The 19,586-nt window shown below is 39.1% G+C and overlaps 1 protein-coding gene across 1 annotated transcript in view; it reads right to left on the reverse strand.

Moving 5' to 3' along the window:
* Nucleotides 1-991: 991 nt before the first annotated feature.
* Nucleotides 992-19,586, reverse strand: part of PRRG1 (proline rich and Gla domain 1) — a gene marked incomplete at its 3' end in the record, with an annotated part of 31,747 nt that continues 13,152 nt past the window's right edge. The window contains exons 2-4 of the mRNA XM_082498433.1: nt 13,386-13,435; nt 9,035-9,195; nt 992-1,516 (exon numbers count right to left, since the gene is read on the reverse strand). Of these exons, the coding sequence (XP_082354559.1) occupies nt 992-1,516; nt 9,035-9,195; nt 13,386-13,395 (696 nt within the window). The 5' untranslated portion in view covers nt 13,396-13,435. The remainder of the gene's footprint in view (nt 1,517-9,034; nt 9,196-13,385; nt 13,436-19,586) is intronic.

Below are 19,586 nucleotides of genomic sequence, written 5' to 3' on the forward strand. Positions count from 1 at the left end.
GGGGTTTTATTTCATAGTTGGGGAAAAAAAGTCACAGACTGAATGTTTTCCCTTTCCCCCCCCTTTTAAAAGGAAAATAATACCTTTGGTTTATGTGTTTATGGATAATATCCAGGTCCCAGTGAAGACTATGGCAGGAAGACTATGATCAGGATTTTATCCACTCTTGAGTGTTTCAGTATTTCATTATTTACCATTGCATGAACTTTCAAGTTCTAAAGTTAACATATGCACATTTCTCACCTCTAGAATACACAAGTAAAAAAAGATAGTAAAACAGAGAGGAAAGTCAGAACACAGACAACAAAAGTCCACTATTAAATTCACAAATTAGTATCTTGAATCGTTAGTTTCTAAACATTTACAGAATTTTGAGTTCTAATAGCAAAAGCTTTAGAATACACCTCTTCTGCTAGGACTCTGAAATTATTGCTATTAAACCAGCATACTCTAACGAGATACTGGTTTGAACACAACAGCATACTGCTCTCAGCCTTCCAAAGGCCCAGGATAGGGTGCAGCATGTAACAAAAATCCAAGTGAGAAAAAGGAACCAACCAGATGAGAGGCAATACTGCAAAATCAGTCCCCTTTTGTGTAAATAACTATCTAAACTGTTGCTTAAGGATTCCCTATTTCAGACCATTCTGACAGTCTGCAGTAAGAAAGGGGAGCGGGATTCCACAAATCTTGTGGGGAATGTGGACAACATTCAGAATAAAACAAGTGACATCCCTCAAAGCAGAGCTACTTTTGAACAGTATGACAGAGCACCACATTTGTACCTGCACTACACTCTCAATACAGATTCCTCATCTTTTAAGGCCTGCTGTAGGCAAAAAAACCCCAAACCCAAAGAACAAGTGAATTTAAAACAAAAGTGAAGTTCATTGTACAAGTCCATTAAATTACAGAAATGCAAAAACAAGCCACAATAAAGTGCTACAAAATTATTAGTAATTTTTAAAAAGTCCATAGCATCCTTCTTGCTTTACTTAGAACTGGTGACAACAGGAGACAATGCAATTGCACTGGCTGAACTGGAATTCACAATGTCTTCGTATTGTGGGGGTGGATCTGAATGTTGTTCAGTTTCACTTCTTCTCATACTGATTTCACCAGTGGCTTCCTCATATGAAGGAGGAGGATCACAGTTTGAGAGCCTTGTGGATATTGAGTCTGACCGTCCATCTGTATAGCTCAGACCTCCTGGAGAGAGCCCACTGACTTCATACATTTCCTCCTGTGGGGAATGAACAATGCTGAGAGGGGGCGGAAGTGGACCTCTGCCATCAGCCACAGCACCATCACCCATTGCTTCGTGGGCTCCCCTATGCACGTACACCGACTGTCTACGCATTTTCTTTTTAAAGAGGCATCTCCATATGACAAAAATGACAATGAGGATAACAAAAAGGCCAATGATTAATGGAAACGCAAGGTAAAATGAGTACCAGGTATGTCCTGTGTTACTTTCTCCCTGAAGTCCATTTTTGTAGACTTTCCAGAACTCCTTCTAGAAGAGCAAGACAGGATAAATCAGAAACTATAAGACAGTTAAAAAACAAACACACACTGTAATCAAGTTGTTTTAAATGAATGAGGAAAAAAAAGGCATTTCAAATACTGATGATTAAAATAAGAACTGGTATGGATAAGCACACACAAACTTTCACATTTTCTTCTGATGCGGTTAGTGATACAAAAGGGGTTTTGTGTTTTAAAACCAACTCTTCACTGCTTTTAAGATTGCTGTGACTGTACTTCATACTTACAAACCTGCAGCACAGACAGGTAAAAAATATTATTAATAACAAAAAAATCTAATCAGCATGCACATCAGCCATCTGGTAGATCAAAATTTTTCAGCACCACTCAAGGTGCTGAAGGATTTTGTTTGTTTGTTTTTAAATTGTAATAATATGCTAATACAATTTGACAGGGAAATACTGTTTCGGAATGACAGACCATTTTGGCAAAGCACAACTATGTTGTACTGTTATCTCATAATTTAGACTTCCCCCACCCTCTGGCTCATAAAGCAATTGTCAGCTTATTTTGAGTTGATTCAGATCCTCTGTTTATAGCTAAAAATAGCTGCAGCAGTATGAGAATATTCCACAGCTTATTATATTAATGAAATTTTGACAAAACAGCTACAGATAAATAGAACAGAATGTGAAAAGTGAAAATATGAACAAAGGAAAACAAAGATGAAGGGGGACACCAGTCCTTGAAAGTAATCTTTGCTATATTAATATACACAAGCAGGAGTACAAAGACCATGACGCCATCCAATTTTCTCTGCAGTGAATGTTATGAAAAGCTAGTACAAAGAAAAGCATTCCCTGCCTCAAAAAAGTAGTCATCCTCACCTTTAAGGTCTCTCCTACTGAGGCCAACTTCCACTGTGTTTTATAGCCATGTGTAATTTAAGAAAAGAATAATGAAAAAAACCCACCCTGAAATCCATGCCAGAAACTCTAAATTCTTTAGTTTAGCAGATACATCAATTTCTTCGGTTCAGAACTGCTGCCACATGATCAGTATTAAACAGATAATGCTACCAAACTGGTCTCAGAGGCAGCTTGAGTCCAGAAGCAGCATGGCATTCTAATGTGGAGGCTAAGCTTGCTCTGTGCAAAGCCAGGACACCATGGACAAAACACATGCTCACAATGCTTCTGGATCAGGATACACTAAGGTTAAGTGCAATGCCATGTGCATGAAACAACTAGCTATCACACAGTTGCTGATTGATTGTTTTGTTTTTGTTTTTTTTTTAAGATAAATTTAGTTGTTCTATTCCTATACTCAGAGCAAGTTTTTTTTAAAAAAAACCCAACTCTTAATTCCTACAGCACACCAGGATCAGGTATTTTTCCTAAATTCCAAGGCTTGACATCAAAACAGGACACCACAGTGCCCCTCTTTGATGTGAACCCAGGTCCAAATCATCTAAGCCAAGTCAGGTAGCATTGACTTCAAACAAAGTAAGCAAGTCTTGGAAGATGGACTAACCTCTCTAAATGTTTCTCTACAAGGGCCTTCCTTGATGCATTGTTCCACAGTAAATCCCACATCAACTGTGCTGACTTTAGAAAAACATTTAAGTGGAAAAACTAACATTAAAAAATGATATTAGCTGCACAACTGAGGACTTTTGGGATCTCTGCATGATAAAAAATGACAAAACCAAACACCCCACCTCTCCCCATCAGATCATCAGGGAACTAGGAAGATCTGTTACCTATTACCTTTCCATCTGATTTGAATACAACTATTTTTTTAGTGGAATAAATAATACATAATTCTCAACTAAAAAGGCAGAAAAAGTTTCATCGGCATTAACTGCTATTATACCAGAACCAAGCTTCCCTGTTCACTGTTCTGCTGCCTCAACAGTGGCAAAGGAATAAAATGGTACAATGTATGTTTTCAAGGCCAAAGTTGCAAAGATTTACTGCAAGTCATCAAATATACTGAGCAAGGATGTGTCATTTTAAAGACTCTGTGGAGGAGAAAGGTAGTTTTGATGAAGAAGAAATCACACTTTTCCCTTCAATATATTTTGTGTTGCAGACTGCAGAGGAAATACACCCCCTCCAATGTAAGGGCAGTAAGTTGTGACATATTTTAGTCATGTTTCCACGTTACTTCTAACTCCGCTCTATCTGCTGGAGAAAATGTCTCTGTACCTTCTTCAGAAAGCTGAAATACCAGCATCTCTCCTTGTCACTCTGCAACATGGCAAAGCAGCAGAAAAGCTGTTTTCCCAGAGTGGCAGGCAATTAGTTCAGAATAGGGTGTGTGGCTGTGGGGGATGTTCAAGTTAATGGTGTGACCGGACAGGTGTATAAAGAGCTTAAGGTTTAAACTGCCTTAAGGATGAAAGTAGTTTAGTGTCCACTTTCATTTGCATGCAAGGCAAAGGAAATTCCAAGACAGTTTAGACACACACTGCCCTGACGAAAATTACAGTGCATCACGTCTGAGGCTATCTTACAGAGACAGAGCAATAAAGTTCTGCACACAGGTGAAAAATACTAAGAAAGAAATACTTGTTTAGTCATGTAAATAAAAGCCTTCTTTAAATTTTCATCTTCGGGGAAAAAAACAACGAAACAAAAAAAACAAACCCACAAAAAAAACACCGACCAAAAACTTACTAGTGTACTAAACCCGATGTTTCCAGCTTGCATTTTTGCAAGCCAAATCTCAAAGAGAAGCACAAAGACTGTTAGTTCCAGACTGATGGAATTGATGGGAACTGCAGGAATCTAATACTTCAGATTTGAATTGTGCAGCTGCCAAGTAGCTCGCCCTCTGCTCTGTCACCCCACAGCTATGCTGCACTGTAAAGTGAAGGCACAGGAGGAGGAAAAGCCACCTGGTCAAAGTCAAATCATGCCCAACAAAACCATGGAGATCTTGGATGAATTTGCTCAGTGTGAGGATTTGTACAAACAGCTACGAAAAAAAACCAAGAGGGGCAAATACTGAAAACCTAGGAAGTAGCTGCAGAACTGATACAGAAAGTTAAAGAGTAATGTAAAAATTGGAAAACTCGCAGCACAAACATCCCTTCAGTAGTTGCTGGTCTCTTAAACCAACAACAAAAAAGACTTTCTTTCTACTTGACAAGATTATTAACTTGTGATTTATGAAAAGGACACTCCAGTAATCATTTATCCTTGAGCACTGTACAGCTAGGAATACCAGGTGTGTATGCCTTAAAAGGCTGAAAAACTAAGTTAAGAAAGCCACAGAACCAGATAATGGCAATGGAAAAAACTTAGAAAACATCTAACACGTATTCCCGCCAAGAACTACTTTTCTGAATGTCCCTTACTGCTCTGGCAAATCCAGTTGGAAAGAATCAAAAGGAATTCTCAAGGGCATCCTACACAAAGACAGCTACGTCCAATTTGCCAGAATTTTGTTTCCCTTTTATTTCTAATACTTCTTAGAACAAAGTCAGCATCAGTCAACTGGATCTGAACACTGAATCAAATAAGGGATCCACATGCAAGATAAGAGACTCGCACCCTGCTGAGAATTTCAGCTGAGGTCTTTATTACATTTGGCAGCATTGTCAGCCTCAAGTGATTCTTGGTCAATTGTCTGTCTTGTTTTAAAGGTGGACTAACAATATGCCAGCCAGAAGACTGCTTGGTATTCAGTAGGTAGTGGATACGGACAAAGCAATAATGAGAAGCGAGAGCACTGCTACACTGCTTTCTTCTGATCTGCCCTTAATTTCAGGTGGCAGGAAAAGATTCACCTCTTCTCTTCTGGGTATTTATGCAGCATCCATAATTAGACACAGACTGATGCTAGAAGTCTCATTTAATCACATCATTTTAGATCTGCTGCTGACAATTTTAGAGTTGCTAGCTAAGCTTTTAGAGTTTCACTTGTTTGTTTTGCTAGAACAGAGCTATACAGAGAACCTTGCCATTTCTGTAACACTTAAAATTTGTGGGAAATCTGACACACAAATATCTGTGACTTCTAGCTTTTAAAATCTTCATGCAGTATAATTAAAAAAAGAGTTAATGGAAATAAAATCAGTGCTTCAATCACACCCACACACTTTGCACAGTAATCTTTGAACAAATCTTTGAGTCTCCCAACCACCTTTGACAACTGACCACATACAGTGCTGCCTGCAGGCTACAGGTACTACAAATAAACAGCTTTACTAGATCAGACCCAGGGTTCATCTAATCCATTACCTCCTCTCTGACAACAATCATTAGAGATTGCCGAAAGAAGAGTTCAAACATTAAGCAGGCAGCGATACTCTCCCAGCTTCCACATATATGTACTTCAAGAACTTCCATTAGCCAAAGCTGACCCCTTTTATTTAATGGTCCCAAGCCAATTTATCTTCTGTTCATTTACATCGTTGTTCTCTGAACCTATATAAGCTTTTAGCATCCAAGACATCCCGTGGCAAGGCAGTCCACAGCTCTATTATCTGTGGTGAGAAGAGATACTTCTATTTGCTTTGAACCTGCACCTTCTAGTTTCCTTTGAGGCCCCCTTAGCTCTCCTGTCAGATGGATGACAAGTGACTGACCTCAGTTCAATCTTCATGCTCTTCATAGACATCATCACATATTCTCTGATTTAACTCTTTTCTGATCTATTGTTGTTACAGAAGTCTTTTTATATCTTTGGTCAAATGTCACATTTCTCCAGTCCTCTGGTCTTTCCTCAGCTACTGATTTGTGTTTTAGGAGACAGGGAGATCAGAGCTGTACATGGCATATTCAAGATGTGGGCGTGCAATGACGTAATTATGTTTATAATAATAATTATGTTATTTTGACTGCTATTCCTTTCTACAGATTCTTAGCAAACAGGTTTTTACATTGCTTTGGTTTTGTTTGACTGCTAGGCATTAAATTCAAGTCTCCATAGATTCAAATTCAGATCTTGTTCCCGAGTTCAGTTCAAATCAATCATATACAAAATGAATGCTCTCTTTTCCCCCACATGCATTATATTTGTCAACACTAAATTTCATACTCTATCCACAAAGTCCTGCAAATTCTTCCCTGTTGGCTCTAGCCTTACTAACATAATAGTATTATCTTTATAATTAACTTTATAATTTTAAATAATATTTCTGAACCTATCAAAATCCCCAAGCCCACACAATAGCAAAGGCATTCAATATTTCCATGACAGCTATGCATGTACACTTAACATACACAATGCTAACTTCCAAGGAAAACTCATGCATCAAAAATAACTTGAGGCAACTGCTTGATATTATTTTAATATCACAAATCTAGATGTCGCATACCTCCCCAGAAGACTGCAGAAAAACAAAGAACTAAGTGGACAAGATAAAAGATACAAAAAGAGATATTACACAAACCAAAGTTACCACGGGATAAATAAGCTACACACCCTATTTGAATTCCAGTCTATCTATAATATGAAATCACTGCATCTTTGTTACTGTGAATGTACTGTATCATGATCCTAGTCTACTGCATCCATTTCCTTCCCCTGGGACACAGAAATTAAGTCTTGTTAAGTGGATGTAAGGGTGGATACCACTGGGGGACAATGGACTAAATAAAGCCTAAGTAAACGAGGCTGGTCAGGCATGATGAGTGCACATTAGCAGAGCATGGCCCATCAGCAAGCTACCAACCACAGAATAAAGCAGCTAGGCAAAAAATATTCAGTAGCAGAAATGGGAAAAAGGGTCAGGACCTTATGAGAAGCTCCTTCTCCCCTGTGACACAGCCACAGTCTTGCCACTCCTGTGGCAAGAGTGGAAACGTAACTATTTCTACCTTACTATTTCCCAAATACCTCTGCAAGGGAAATGCTATCTACGAGAACACAAAACGTTCCTAAATGGAGGAAAAGAAGCTGAAGCAAAAGGCAACGTGTTTAGGCTATGCTTTCGCTAGTGACTTGAACTTCTTGTGCTACTTAAACAAAAGTGAGACTGTGTTAGAATTTTATACAAGTAGTGTCATTGTACACACTGTTCTAAATTACACAATGAGCTATCATTAGGAATGGCCACACCAAACCAAGTTTGGGAGGTAAAAATCATGTATGTGCATACACTTTAATTCAGAAAGAAGATGCTTTGAAAAGACACTGCACATCCTACTACTTCATTTTAATAAATCAGAAAGTTCTCTTTCCAGCCTTACCCATCTCCCCAGGTATGACCTCCAACGAAAAGATGCCAAGAACTTAAAAGTTGAGTATGCCTTTACAATAACATTGCTTCTTTTTTTTTGTGTAAACCTCAGCCAGTAAAGAGTGGAATGCATCACCTGTGTAAATTCGGAAATCTGCAATGTTCCCTGTGCCACTTCACCCATCTACCCATTGGCCTTGCAAGCGGAATTTCCCTGTGCAAAACCACACAACAGATAGAAGCTTTTTTTTAACGTAAGTTTTCTGAGTCACATTTTCTAGCACCTGTTTTTCACTTTAGCTTTATCCTCAAATTCAGCCCTAATTTAATCCATGTCTGTTTTGAATTAAAAAAAATATAATTAATTGTTGACTGTATTGCATGAAATAGTTCAGATGCCACCATCCGAAATGTGTGTGCTGTTTTTATTTGTAGGGAAACAATACAAGATATGTTAGCTATGATGGGCAGCTATTGCTTGCAGAGCCATTAGCCCACAAGCTTCTTTTAATTAGACAAGCCAACAGACTTATGCAACAATTCTGCGTGGGCAGTATCTGCTTCATTCCTGTCAAGTTAATGTATCACAGCCCTTACATAACACACGGTAGTGCTGAATTTATTGTTCTTTCCATGTTTTAGATCACTGCTGCTTAACAATACTCTCTGGGGGCTTGCAGATTTAAGCTTGAAGAAGGCCACTAGTCCTTCCTTGTTTTTAGACTATTATTAGTCTGGGCACTGAACACTTTGGCCAGCTACACCAGCACCTGGAATTCAAAGGTGTATTTTAAACAGAAAGCTTTTTGCGTTGCTCACTCATTTCATATAAACATACTCAATAAACAAATTATTCCACAAGGAGCGAGATAAGTGAAGGCTTGTTCCCTCTGCTTCTATATATTCCCTATAACAGTCCCAATCCCATCATTTCTTCCAAGGAAGACAAATTCATTTGTGACATCCAGGTCAGACTTAAGCATGTGATAATAGGAGAACTAGGACACAGGCTATTTGGGTAAATAGTGCCGCCAGACAGAGGACAGTCTTGCCGTCTTTTCCCAAGTGAGGGTATTAATTCATACTCCTTTTCTTCCCAGCTGCCAGTTTTCACAACACTTACGAGCATAATTATCTTTGAGATTTCCACCCCCTTCAAATTCAGTTTAATTGGGACGAAGGATTCAAAAGTTATTGCTGTGCAGTCTATCCATCCCCACTTTTCACCTTATTTGCTTAAAGAGGCCAAAAAGGAAAACTAATGTAATGTTGGAAAACATACAAGAATTCAGCACACCCCAAAATTTAGTATCAATATACTCCACCCGTCTTTAAATACACACCAAAACATACCGTTTTTTCCTCATTTTCAAATGCTTCTCTTGCTTCTTCATAGCTACAGATTTCTTCTCTGCATTCATGTTCTATGTCACCTTGCTTTAATTCTTCCAGAAACGTGTTGGCTCTTGGATATCTTTTTAACACAGAATTGGCTTTGTCCTCTGTTAAGAACACTAAGAGGAGAGACAACAAAGGTCACTTTTAAAATAGATATCCAAAACCTCACGCTAAAACTGTTCAAAGAAAATGTGCTTTTGAGAAATAAAGAGCTTTTTCAAAGTCCTCCCCCTTTATTTAATGATAAAAGGCTTTTCCTAGTTTTATTCATTATTGGGAGTAGATGGGCCTACAATTTCAGTAGTTATTGCTCTAACATCATAAATGTGATGGACCTTGATTCAGCACAGTCATGTATGGTTAAACAAGATTGTAGCTGGTGCCTATGACGAAGTACTCAGAAGAGACAGGCACACGTTCAGCTCAAGTAACTTCTTAAACTAAGATGAAACAGAACAAACAAATCCTGCTTGTGAACATCTAAAAAGATATTTGCAACTGCCTGAGGGCATCACAGCCAGAATGCTCTGAAGTTTTTGATATAAATATTTATGAATATTACCCAGAGTCATACACACCAGAACAGCTGCATTTATCAAAGTTTAAGTCTATAAGTTTTCTTAAGCAACTTTGAAGCAGATTTTCTCCCTTCACTCCAGAAATGTCAACCCTGAAACAGTGACCCTTTTGGAGGTGTGGGGGGGAAGTAGCCTCTTTCTATTTTCTTAAATCATACACAAAACTTCACCTTATTTGATGAATCAAATAAAACAATCCCAAAAGGCAAGCAACATTCTGACACTGGCTTTGTTTCTTTGCTTTCCTTGGTGTTCTGTTCAAAGAAGAGAGCTGGAAAGTAACCTCTTCATTTCTGATGTTCCAGGTTTCCTTCAAACTCCCTGACCAAACGATTTTTACAGTAACGTGCAGCAACTGGAACACTCCAAAATCCATCAGACTGAATTACCCGGGAGGTACATCTGAAGTGAACGATGCAGAAATTCTCCAGGTATTTCAGGTCAGGAAGCAAGAACATCATGTCAGTGCAACACTGTTCTTGGGCTCTCACTACCAGCAAGAGAGACTAATTATTGAATGCACTGCCACACTAATACACCCATACCACTCTGCTGACCTATGCAATCATTTCTGCATTGGTTCATTTACAGTTAGTATGGGACCACCGATAGGCTACGAAGACAAACTCTCACTGTCTGCTGAAGGACAACGACTGACTGGTTTAAGCAATGATTTGTCTATAATTTTATATTAATTGGTTTGCTCTGTGGTTTTTTTCTTAATCACCTGATCTTGAATTTTAAAAAAGGACAGCAGCAAGTCTACAAAGGTGGTCACTATACTTCTGCTTTCTTGTAAGATCAACGGGGTGGCATTTTTCAGCCATGAGGCTACTACCATAATTAGGCTGATCTACTTTAATTTTGTTTAGTTTCTGTGTTATACTTTTTTATAAATTGTTACACAGTCATTCCTTTTGCAAAGGATTACATGAAGATTTGAAGATTAAACTCCAAAACACCAGTCTCTCCTATATTTTACAGTCGAATACATGTGGTACGTACATGCACCGCACAAATTACACTATTCATAATGTTGCCAGAGGTTCAGTGCATACAACTCTACAACTGCATCTGTTGCAATTTTGGTTTTCTACAGCACCACAGGTGAGCACATGGGCATCTCCTATTGTGTAAGTTCCCTGGCTAAATAACACAGAAATTAATAGTAAAAAATCTCTTCAACAAGAAAAGAAAAAAAGGATGGCTTCTTTCCATTTCCTGCACAATTCTCCTGACTCCCCTCTAGGCCTGAAGAACTTGGTTTCTTTCAACATGCCTCAGTGATCACCTTAATGTGACGAGATGACAGACTTGTCCACATGAGGAAGCCAGCATGCAGCCATGCATGGGAATGCACTGCCAGTGCTCTACCTACTTCTGTGGGCATTCCTGAAGCAGAACAAGCTACAGCCCCGACACTCTTAAGAATGTCCATATGCAGAGTCACTGAAGAGTAGATAATGCACTATAAATCAAGTTTCCCTTCCTTCAGCAGACAAAACCCAAGGAATTTCATTTCACAGCTGGAATCCATCCCTGAAAACAGCAATAAGACAACCTACAAGAACTTTGTACTGGATGCAGAGGGAAAAGAAATAAAAAGGAAAATGCAGGTAGCTGAAAATACCCTGATTTAAAGCTTCTGGCTGTCAGAAACAACATATAAATCTTTGTTTCTGCATGCACTTTCCAATTTACCAAAGAAGGAAACTGAGAATAAAGGTTTAAAAGCCAGTATGTCACAAAATATTGCGTTTGATACACACATTGGGATGAGTTTCTAGGTAACAGTTTAGTTTTCCAAAAAGAGCTAAGCATACATTTCTGCTTCAAAATGCATTGTCAAAGAATGGGAAAGCATCAAAATAATTCAATATTAAAGAATAGCCAATATATGACTATCTATAAAACCCAACTTTTGTATTTAGCAATTCATATTCAGAAAGTGACTCTTTTCTCTTACAATATAGAAAATGCATACATCACAGAGACTAAAAAGCTCACTGAGGAAAATCAACCACAGCCCATGTCAATTCTGAATATATCTGATAAATAATGATCTATGATTAGTCCAGGCCAGAAATGGCTTTTGACCCTGCAAGGCTGGAAAAAATGAAGTATATTAATTTGCTTGGTTTGATTTGACATTTTTAAAGCTCCGCACACTCCTAGTGACTTTAAATCCTGTTGAGAAGTCAAAACAAATGTAGCAAGGAAACACAAAAACATACACTGATGAAAGCAACCTTGATGGAAATACTGATGGAAACACAGTGATTTAATGAGAACCAGTCATTGCCTGATGAATCCTATAAAAAGAGATAATGGAACCATATTGCAGAAACCACTTTGACTTCTTAGTATTCCAGGACCATCATCATGTCGGCATTCAGTTATAATTGCATAGGAGTGTGTAAAAAATCCGCTTTGGGTTGGATGCCCACCTAGCCAAGCTACAGCATGGCTGAATTCACTGCAGCTGAGGAACATCAGGGAAGAATTGCATGTGGCAAGAATAAAGTAATGAAGCAAGATAAAACTTAATTTTTCACTTTAAGGAGATTAACTAGCAAGTACAAGATAAAGGAAAAAATCAAAATTATGATTTTGGCATTATGTAAGATAGACACAGAAACAAAAATAATCTGAAGTCTCTTTCTCTCCCTCAATTCTTGTAGAATATAGATGAAGATATGCAATTCCCAAATCTAATGCATTGGAATACATGTTTATTTCTTCAAACATGCTTGTGCTCTGTGCGACTGTAATACTTGGCTTTCAGCAAGTTTTTATGCATCAGAAAGCTACAGAAAAACCATTCCAAAGTCTTAGTTTGACTTACGATTATTGAAGAGAGTAATACAGTCAGATCAATCTATTATACATTCTCAGAAAAACCTGTGTGCTATCATAGCAGTGAATAGACACTCTAGCAACATGAAATTAAATCAGAATCAGAGACAGGCAAAGACATCAGAGGATAAATACGTCTCAGCCTGCGAGCTGAAGCTGTCACTGGCAAAGAAAATAGGCTTCAGGTCTTCAGTGATACTAGAACAGGGAGCAGCAGCGTGGGAAAAGTATTCTGGGACACAGAAGTGTTGCTGAAGCAAAGCCCAGGGCATCCGGGACAGAAAAACCAGCTCTATTGAGACCATTACTGAGGCTCCCTTTTTCTGACTCCTTACCAACACCCAAGCAGATTAAAACCACCACCAAATGCTAGAAATAAACACTTCATTTTAAATTCGATGCTGCACCTACTGATAAATCTGAATATTCCTGTAGGTGACCTTAATAAAATTACTTGGTTTGCACAAGGCAGAAGGGAGAAAAAAGTTTTGAACATTTACATATAAAGCTTAAAAAGTAACTTCTGCTCTGGGATTCTGGAGTTACTGGCACAAGCTTAGGAACAGTAAAACTAAAGCAGGCAAGGCTGGAAATTCAGTTCTGTGGTCTTCATTCTCCAGCCAGCTTTCAAAGATACACAATGAGTTTGTAATGATTATTATGGGCTGCATATAATATCTCTGTCAGACAGTAGTATGATTCTAGTTCAGTTTAGTGGGCAAGGATCTGCATCATAGTAACACCAAAATCAAAGGACTTTTTTGTGCGAACTGACCAGGATTTTAAGCAGAGGACAGTTTTGAGGTCTGTTAGTGCCCATTTCATAGGGAACAATAAAGAATGCACACTCATCACTAAGTTAACAAACTTACCACTATCCATGATGATTACTGTCAAGGCAGGGAACTTGCAAGTATGGAGTCTGTAAAACGAGAAAACACCCTGTTGAGTTTGTGAAGTATGATGAACTTGGAATATTTTCTCTTGATTCCCAAATATGGTTACAAATAAATCAGTGTTGGAAACCCTGTGGTCAAGATTAATCCCTCTTTTGAGTTGTACCACTACTGCAAGCAGACTAATTTCAGTAATACAGGAATACTATCCAAAAAAAAGGTAACTCTTGTGAAATGGTGGATGCTTTAACCTTTTTCAAAGCTTTCCATATTTAGAATATGCAAGAATACAAGTATTAAATAGGTGTGTATCATTTTAAACAAATCTGCAACCTCTGTTTTACCTAATTGAACTTGAACATTCTCCACTGTAATTACTTATACCTTATCTAAGACTTAAATTCACTCTGCAGAGATCATCAAGTCAACTCATTATCTTCAGTCTATGGATTGAATTTTTTTGAAATCAGAATGAACACATGCAAATTCATTTGGAGTCTGCTGCTGATTAAACCAGGATGCCTGCATAAAGTTGAAGGGCAGAACAAGACCTGCAATTTGGCAAAGAAACTTGCAAGACATGTGAGGATCCCAACCTGCCCTACAAGAACTTACATGTACTTTATACCTCATCTTGGAAGGAGAACAGAGGAGAGCTGCTCTCAGTCAAGAAAGTGCCTGAAGCTCATTGCACCCACCAGGCAGACAGCGAACAAGAACTGCATCAGAAGGCAGCAACAGTAGTTTGAGGGACTGCTTCCAGTTTCTTGGAGTCTTTGTTAGTATGGGAGAAGTTAAGAAAATAAAAGCTTTCAGCAAAGTATGAGAAACATACAGCTGTCTAAGCAAGTTGGTAAGAACACCATGAGGTTAAAGGTTTTTTTACTAATGAATTACCTACTCCTAAAGGTTAGCATTAGTTCTACTTCAGAGGCCAGGTTACACATCAACATATCATACCATACTAATGTCCTCACTCTCCATAAAACCAAAACCTCATAAGCAAACCTCTCTGTAAAACAAGTGTAACTCTGCACAAAGGTTGGCCATAGCTCCTGCAATAAACAAAGAGGGAAAAGTTAAGACTTCCAGCATAGCCCGTCCAACGCTATAATTTGTCATGCAAGAGCAGACTGCAGTACTTGTAAGGACTGCTGCCGAAGTGAATGGAGCTCTATAAGGACATCTCAGTCTGCTAACAAAATTGTAGGATTGGGACTACAAGACATGGGATGGAGGAGTAAACTGATTTTAAAGCAAGTTCATCAAATCTCTGTAATGGCAAATAAGTGTGACTAAACAGCACACATTAAAGCACTCTTAAATCTCACTACCATAGTGTTTTAGCTTTTCATTACTAAGTATTGTAGGATAAGAGAAGCCAAGGGGTTAAAAAAGGTTATTTGGAATATATATAACCTGAATTTTTCTTAGCAGATTACTCTACGCAAAGACAAAACAGCCTTTGCCACTTGCTTCTTGAATAAAATTAAAAATTAGTGTTATTTTCAGGGTGCTCACGTTGTTACAACCCAATATCTGTACTGAAGAAACTTCCAAGCTTTTAATAATAAACAGGTCGCACAAAAAGACTGGCTACCGGTGCAACTATTCTCTTCATCTGTTACATCATTAGTTTCTTTTGCCATTTATTACCCTCCAGTTTCAGGTGTCTGCTTTTGCAACAGCCTCTCAAATAAGATTCACAGCAATAGAAGAGCAAGATCCACGAATGCTCACTCGCTCTGTTGAGCTGCAGTAACACAGTGCATGAAATGTACCTTGCCAGGCTTCCCCTCTCTAATGGGGATGTTTTTCTGCATTGAATTTCAGTTAGTCTTTAATATTTCACCCTTTTAACAAACAACTTGGCTGTGGATTTCAATGACATTAAAAAAAAGAGCAAAACACATGCTTCCACATCCATGCTTATTGAGTCACAACTAGATGGCTGTGCCTACTGGGAACTGTGGTGGAAACAAGGGGACTAATGTCCCTCTCCCCTGCTACAGGACATTTTCCACCAGGAGCAGGGAGCGATACTGCCCAGGCATGCTGTGCTGCCTTGGCACCTGGTGCTTGGTACATCATGATCTTTGGGAATGAACATCAGAATACTGAATACATAGATTGGGGAAAACATGTGGAGGAGAAAAAAAAAAACAAACACAAAAGGAAAAACACCTTTTATTTTCTTCAGTGGAAACTGAGGCAAGAATATTATGAGCTAGTGACAAAACAAAGATTTGCTGAATTGGCAGCAAAACACAAATTATGTTTCTCTTCACCCTTCCTTCATTGCAAAAAGAACCAGTGTGCCCTTCTCTAGGAAATATCAAATACAGCTTTTCAGCAGCTGTGGTGCAGAAACATCTCTTCAACAACCTACATTAGATTCTTACAGCAATTGCAAGTATTTAGAGCTCCCTGGAACTAACTGTGTCCGCTTTGCTACAAATATGTGTCTTTTTTATGTTCCCCTTCCTTCCCTCTACATATCCCCCCAAACTTCTTCATTTCCAAGCTCCCACAAAACATAGCTAGCTTCCTGCTATGACACCCAAATACCTACCAGGCAAAAGGCTGATTGCAGACACAGACAATGGTTGCCCTGCCACTACATGGACATTACACTCACAGAACAGACTCTCCCACTGCAAAGGAACCGCTTGGGTCTTTGCCTGCTACTTAACTGCCCCTTCCCCTTAAGGGAAGGAGCTTAATTATATTTCAGTCCTCTACTCTCTGACAGTCTTGGTTCAAATTTACTAAATAGTTCAAAGGTTGTTTGGAACAAGGGATTGAACACAGACAAGTACACAAATCTTTTTTACCTTCAGAAACCAGCTAATAAAACTGAAGAGGACTGGCAATGCTACAGGAACATCTTGACTTGCTACTGACTCATTTGTTCTTCTACCCAACTCTTTATTTAGTTTCCTGCTTTTAAGTCTTCATGAACCTTACCGAAGGCTAGGATGGTCCTACAGTGTCAGAGCAATGTTTTTCATATATACGTATATACATAAATGCAAGAACAAAAAAACCCCACAGATAGCATCTTGCGAGTAACACTAATGTTTACCATTTCAGGAATCCCTCTTCTAACTATCTTCTATATAGTACCCCCTCCATGAGGTTATACATCACTTTTGATTTGCTTGTAAAAAAGTGACAACATGGTGGACAACATGGATAACACTACAGCTGAGTGTCAAATTCCGAGTTCAGTGGCAAACTGATGTACCTGACCAACAAGCAATCTTTTCTGACTGCTTACCTGGCTGTCAGTACAGTGGTAAAAAACAAAACAAAAACATTCAATCATTCATTTCTAGTAGAAAATAAAATGACGCAATGGGAAATACAATGAATTCTGAAGCACATGAGAGTGCAAAGGAGAGACATACCATCAAGGCCCATGCTATTTACCAGCAGTACTGTGCACACCACCAAAGGGCTGTTGTGTCTTACTGAGGAGAAACATTGTACATGAAAGTTTAAGGAACTAACCCTGAAGTAACAAACCATAGGGTAGAAGATTTTTATACGTTTCCAAAGCTGCTAATCGTATTCTAGCAGTGCCATGCATCCCTTAAATCAGGAAGCTGATTTCATCATTAAAAGTTGTTGGCTCAAGACAGTATTTCTGCAAGATTTTGTTGCATTTGTTAAGATAACCATATTTGGTTGGCAGATACACCTCTGCTGGGTACATTTCCTGACTGCGAGCTTAATGGAAACTTGTGTGCAGCTGGTATCATTAAAGGACAGAGGACCTGATGGACTGCACACAAACCCAAACTGCTTTCACTATTCTCATTCACTGACTGTCATGTATTCTAGGGAGACCGAACATCAAGAACAAAGCAGGTCCTTAAAGGAAGGGATTACAAAGAGAAGGGAAAATAAGAATCATGTAAAGCAGCAGCAGTATTTTCCCTCACTCAGTTTCTCACTTGCTGCGTTAACAGGGACTTAAAACACCGCAAGGCAATAGAATCATAGAATGGTCTAGGTTGGAAGGGACCTTGAAGACCATCTAGTTCCAACCCCCCCACCATAGGCAGGGACTCCTGGCCTTGAACACCTCAAGGGATGGAGCTTCCACAGCTTCTCTGGGCAACCTGTTCCAGTGTCTCACCACCCTCAGAGAGAAAAATTTCTTCCTAATAGATATTCTAAATCTACCTTCTTCCAGCTTGAAGCCATTACCCCTCGTCCTATCACTACATGCCCTTGTAAAAAGTCCCACCCCCCCAGCTTTCCTGTAGGCCCCTTTTAGGTACTGGAGGGCCGCTATTAAGGTCACCCCGGAGCCTTCTCTTCTCCTGCCTGAACAAGCCCAACCCTCCCAGCCTGTCCTCATGAGAGAGCTGCTCCAGCCCTCTGATCATCTTTGTGGCCCTCCTCTGGACCTGCTCCAACAGATCCATGTCTTTCCTATGTTGCAGGCTCCAGAACTGGACGCAGTACTCCAAGTGGGGTCTCACCAGAACAGAGCAGAAGGGAAGAATTGCCTCCCTTGAACTGCTGGCCATCATGCTCCTCTCACATCTGGGGAGGGATGCGCATTACAGTACCCAGGTAGGGAAGAGGGAAGTGGCTTCTTTCATTCTGCAATACAACTCTTAACAGGGGATACAGCTATTAATTTTAGTTTTGTAATCTATACTATTAATGAGACCACTGGGATGCAATTTACAACCAGATGCCACACAGAGCTATACAATTTTTTAAAATTAGAAATATTTAAGTTCTTCTGGAGCTTTGTAGGAAAGCAAGTACATTCAAGGGACACTGCTAACTAAAACATCAGTAGATGTTCAGTCTAAAAATATACACCCATTTTCTAGTCCCCAGCCCCAAACCAGGTGCAATGAAAAAACTGAAACAGTCCTGTGGGAGGTTTATTTAGAAGAAAATTGAAAACATTAAATAATTACACAGGAAGACAGATGATAATTATCTGACTGCTACTTATTCAAAGTGTGTTACATGCCTACCTAAAAAACCCAGTCCCACCACATGTGTCTTTTACATCCTTGGAAAAAATGTTACGGAAAACCACAATTTTACTTATTATAATGTTTCAAAAGAACTTTTTCCCCAGGAAAAGTGCACAAAAGAATTCACATGGATTCAAATGCTGGAGAAATGTATTGATTTTTCTCTGAACGGGAAGTCCATAATTTAAGGATATGGGAGAAGCCTATATTTATTGTTTGGTTTGCTTGCAACAATTCACATGGATTCAAATGCTGGAGAAATGTATTGATTTTTCTCTGAACGGGAAGTCCATAATTTAAGGATATGGGAGAAGCCTATATTTATTAAGTTTGGTTTGCTTGCAACAGCAAGCTTTTCCAGGGAATTTGGGTGAGAATAAAGAGGGATGGAACACTTTGGAAACTACTCTATCAGAGAAGGATACAAAAGATTTGTCCCACTTGAGACTACATGGGACAAGGATAAGAGTGAAATAGAGAACTGAAAAAATATGTCTGCTTTGTAGATGCTATACGATCACAGCATTATAAAACATTATCATTGATTTTGATTACACATGAACCCGAAACCACAGACCAGATCACTAAGAGAAACCTGTCCTTAGCAGACTGCCATTACATCTTAAAACCAATAAAATGTATCATTGCTCACAGAACTAGCATGCTGAGTACAACTCTCGAACACCGCCCTGTTAGCAAAGACAAGGGGGCTCCTCATGATTGCAGCTGCACAGGACTTCAGCTGGCTGAGACAGAAGTCTAAGCTTCTGCCTCAACTCCATTACCCCTTCTTTACTTAGTGTTCTTTGTTGTTTTAAAGCTGCGACAATATTCTGGCTGGTTATTCTCTGGTTACTTCCAGGCTCCTCCAGTTCAAATGGGGAGTTATTATAAGCTACCTCTTCCTTCCCTCCACTTCAAAACCACACAAGAACAGTCTCCTGGTATACACATTTTGGCAAGTAGGACATCTGGGAGGAGAAGTAACAACACCTTCCCTTTAGTGAGGGAGAATTTTGGTGGGTTTAATTGTTTTAAAGTTTGTAGGGACCACCTGGGGCAGTTCCTGGGAGGCACAACTGAACACTTAAGTAACTATCTATACTGAAAGCAGAATTGCACAAATCCTCAAGAGACCATGCCTTCCTGAGCAGCCCACACCTTTCTG

The sequence above is a fragment of the Vanellus vanellus genome (assembly GCF_965231255.1).
Source record: "Vanellus vanellus genome assembly, chromosome: 1".
Taxonomy (NCBI): domain Eukaryota; kingdom Metazoa; phylum Chordata; class Aves; order Charadriiformes; family Charadriidae; genus Vanellus; species Vanellus vanellus.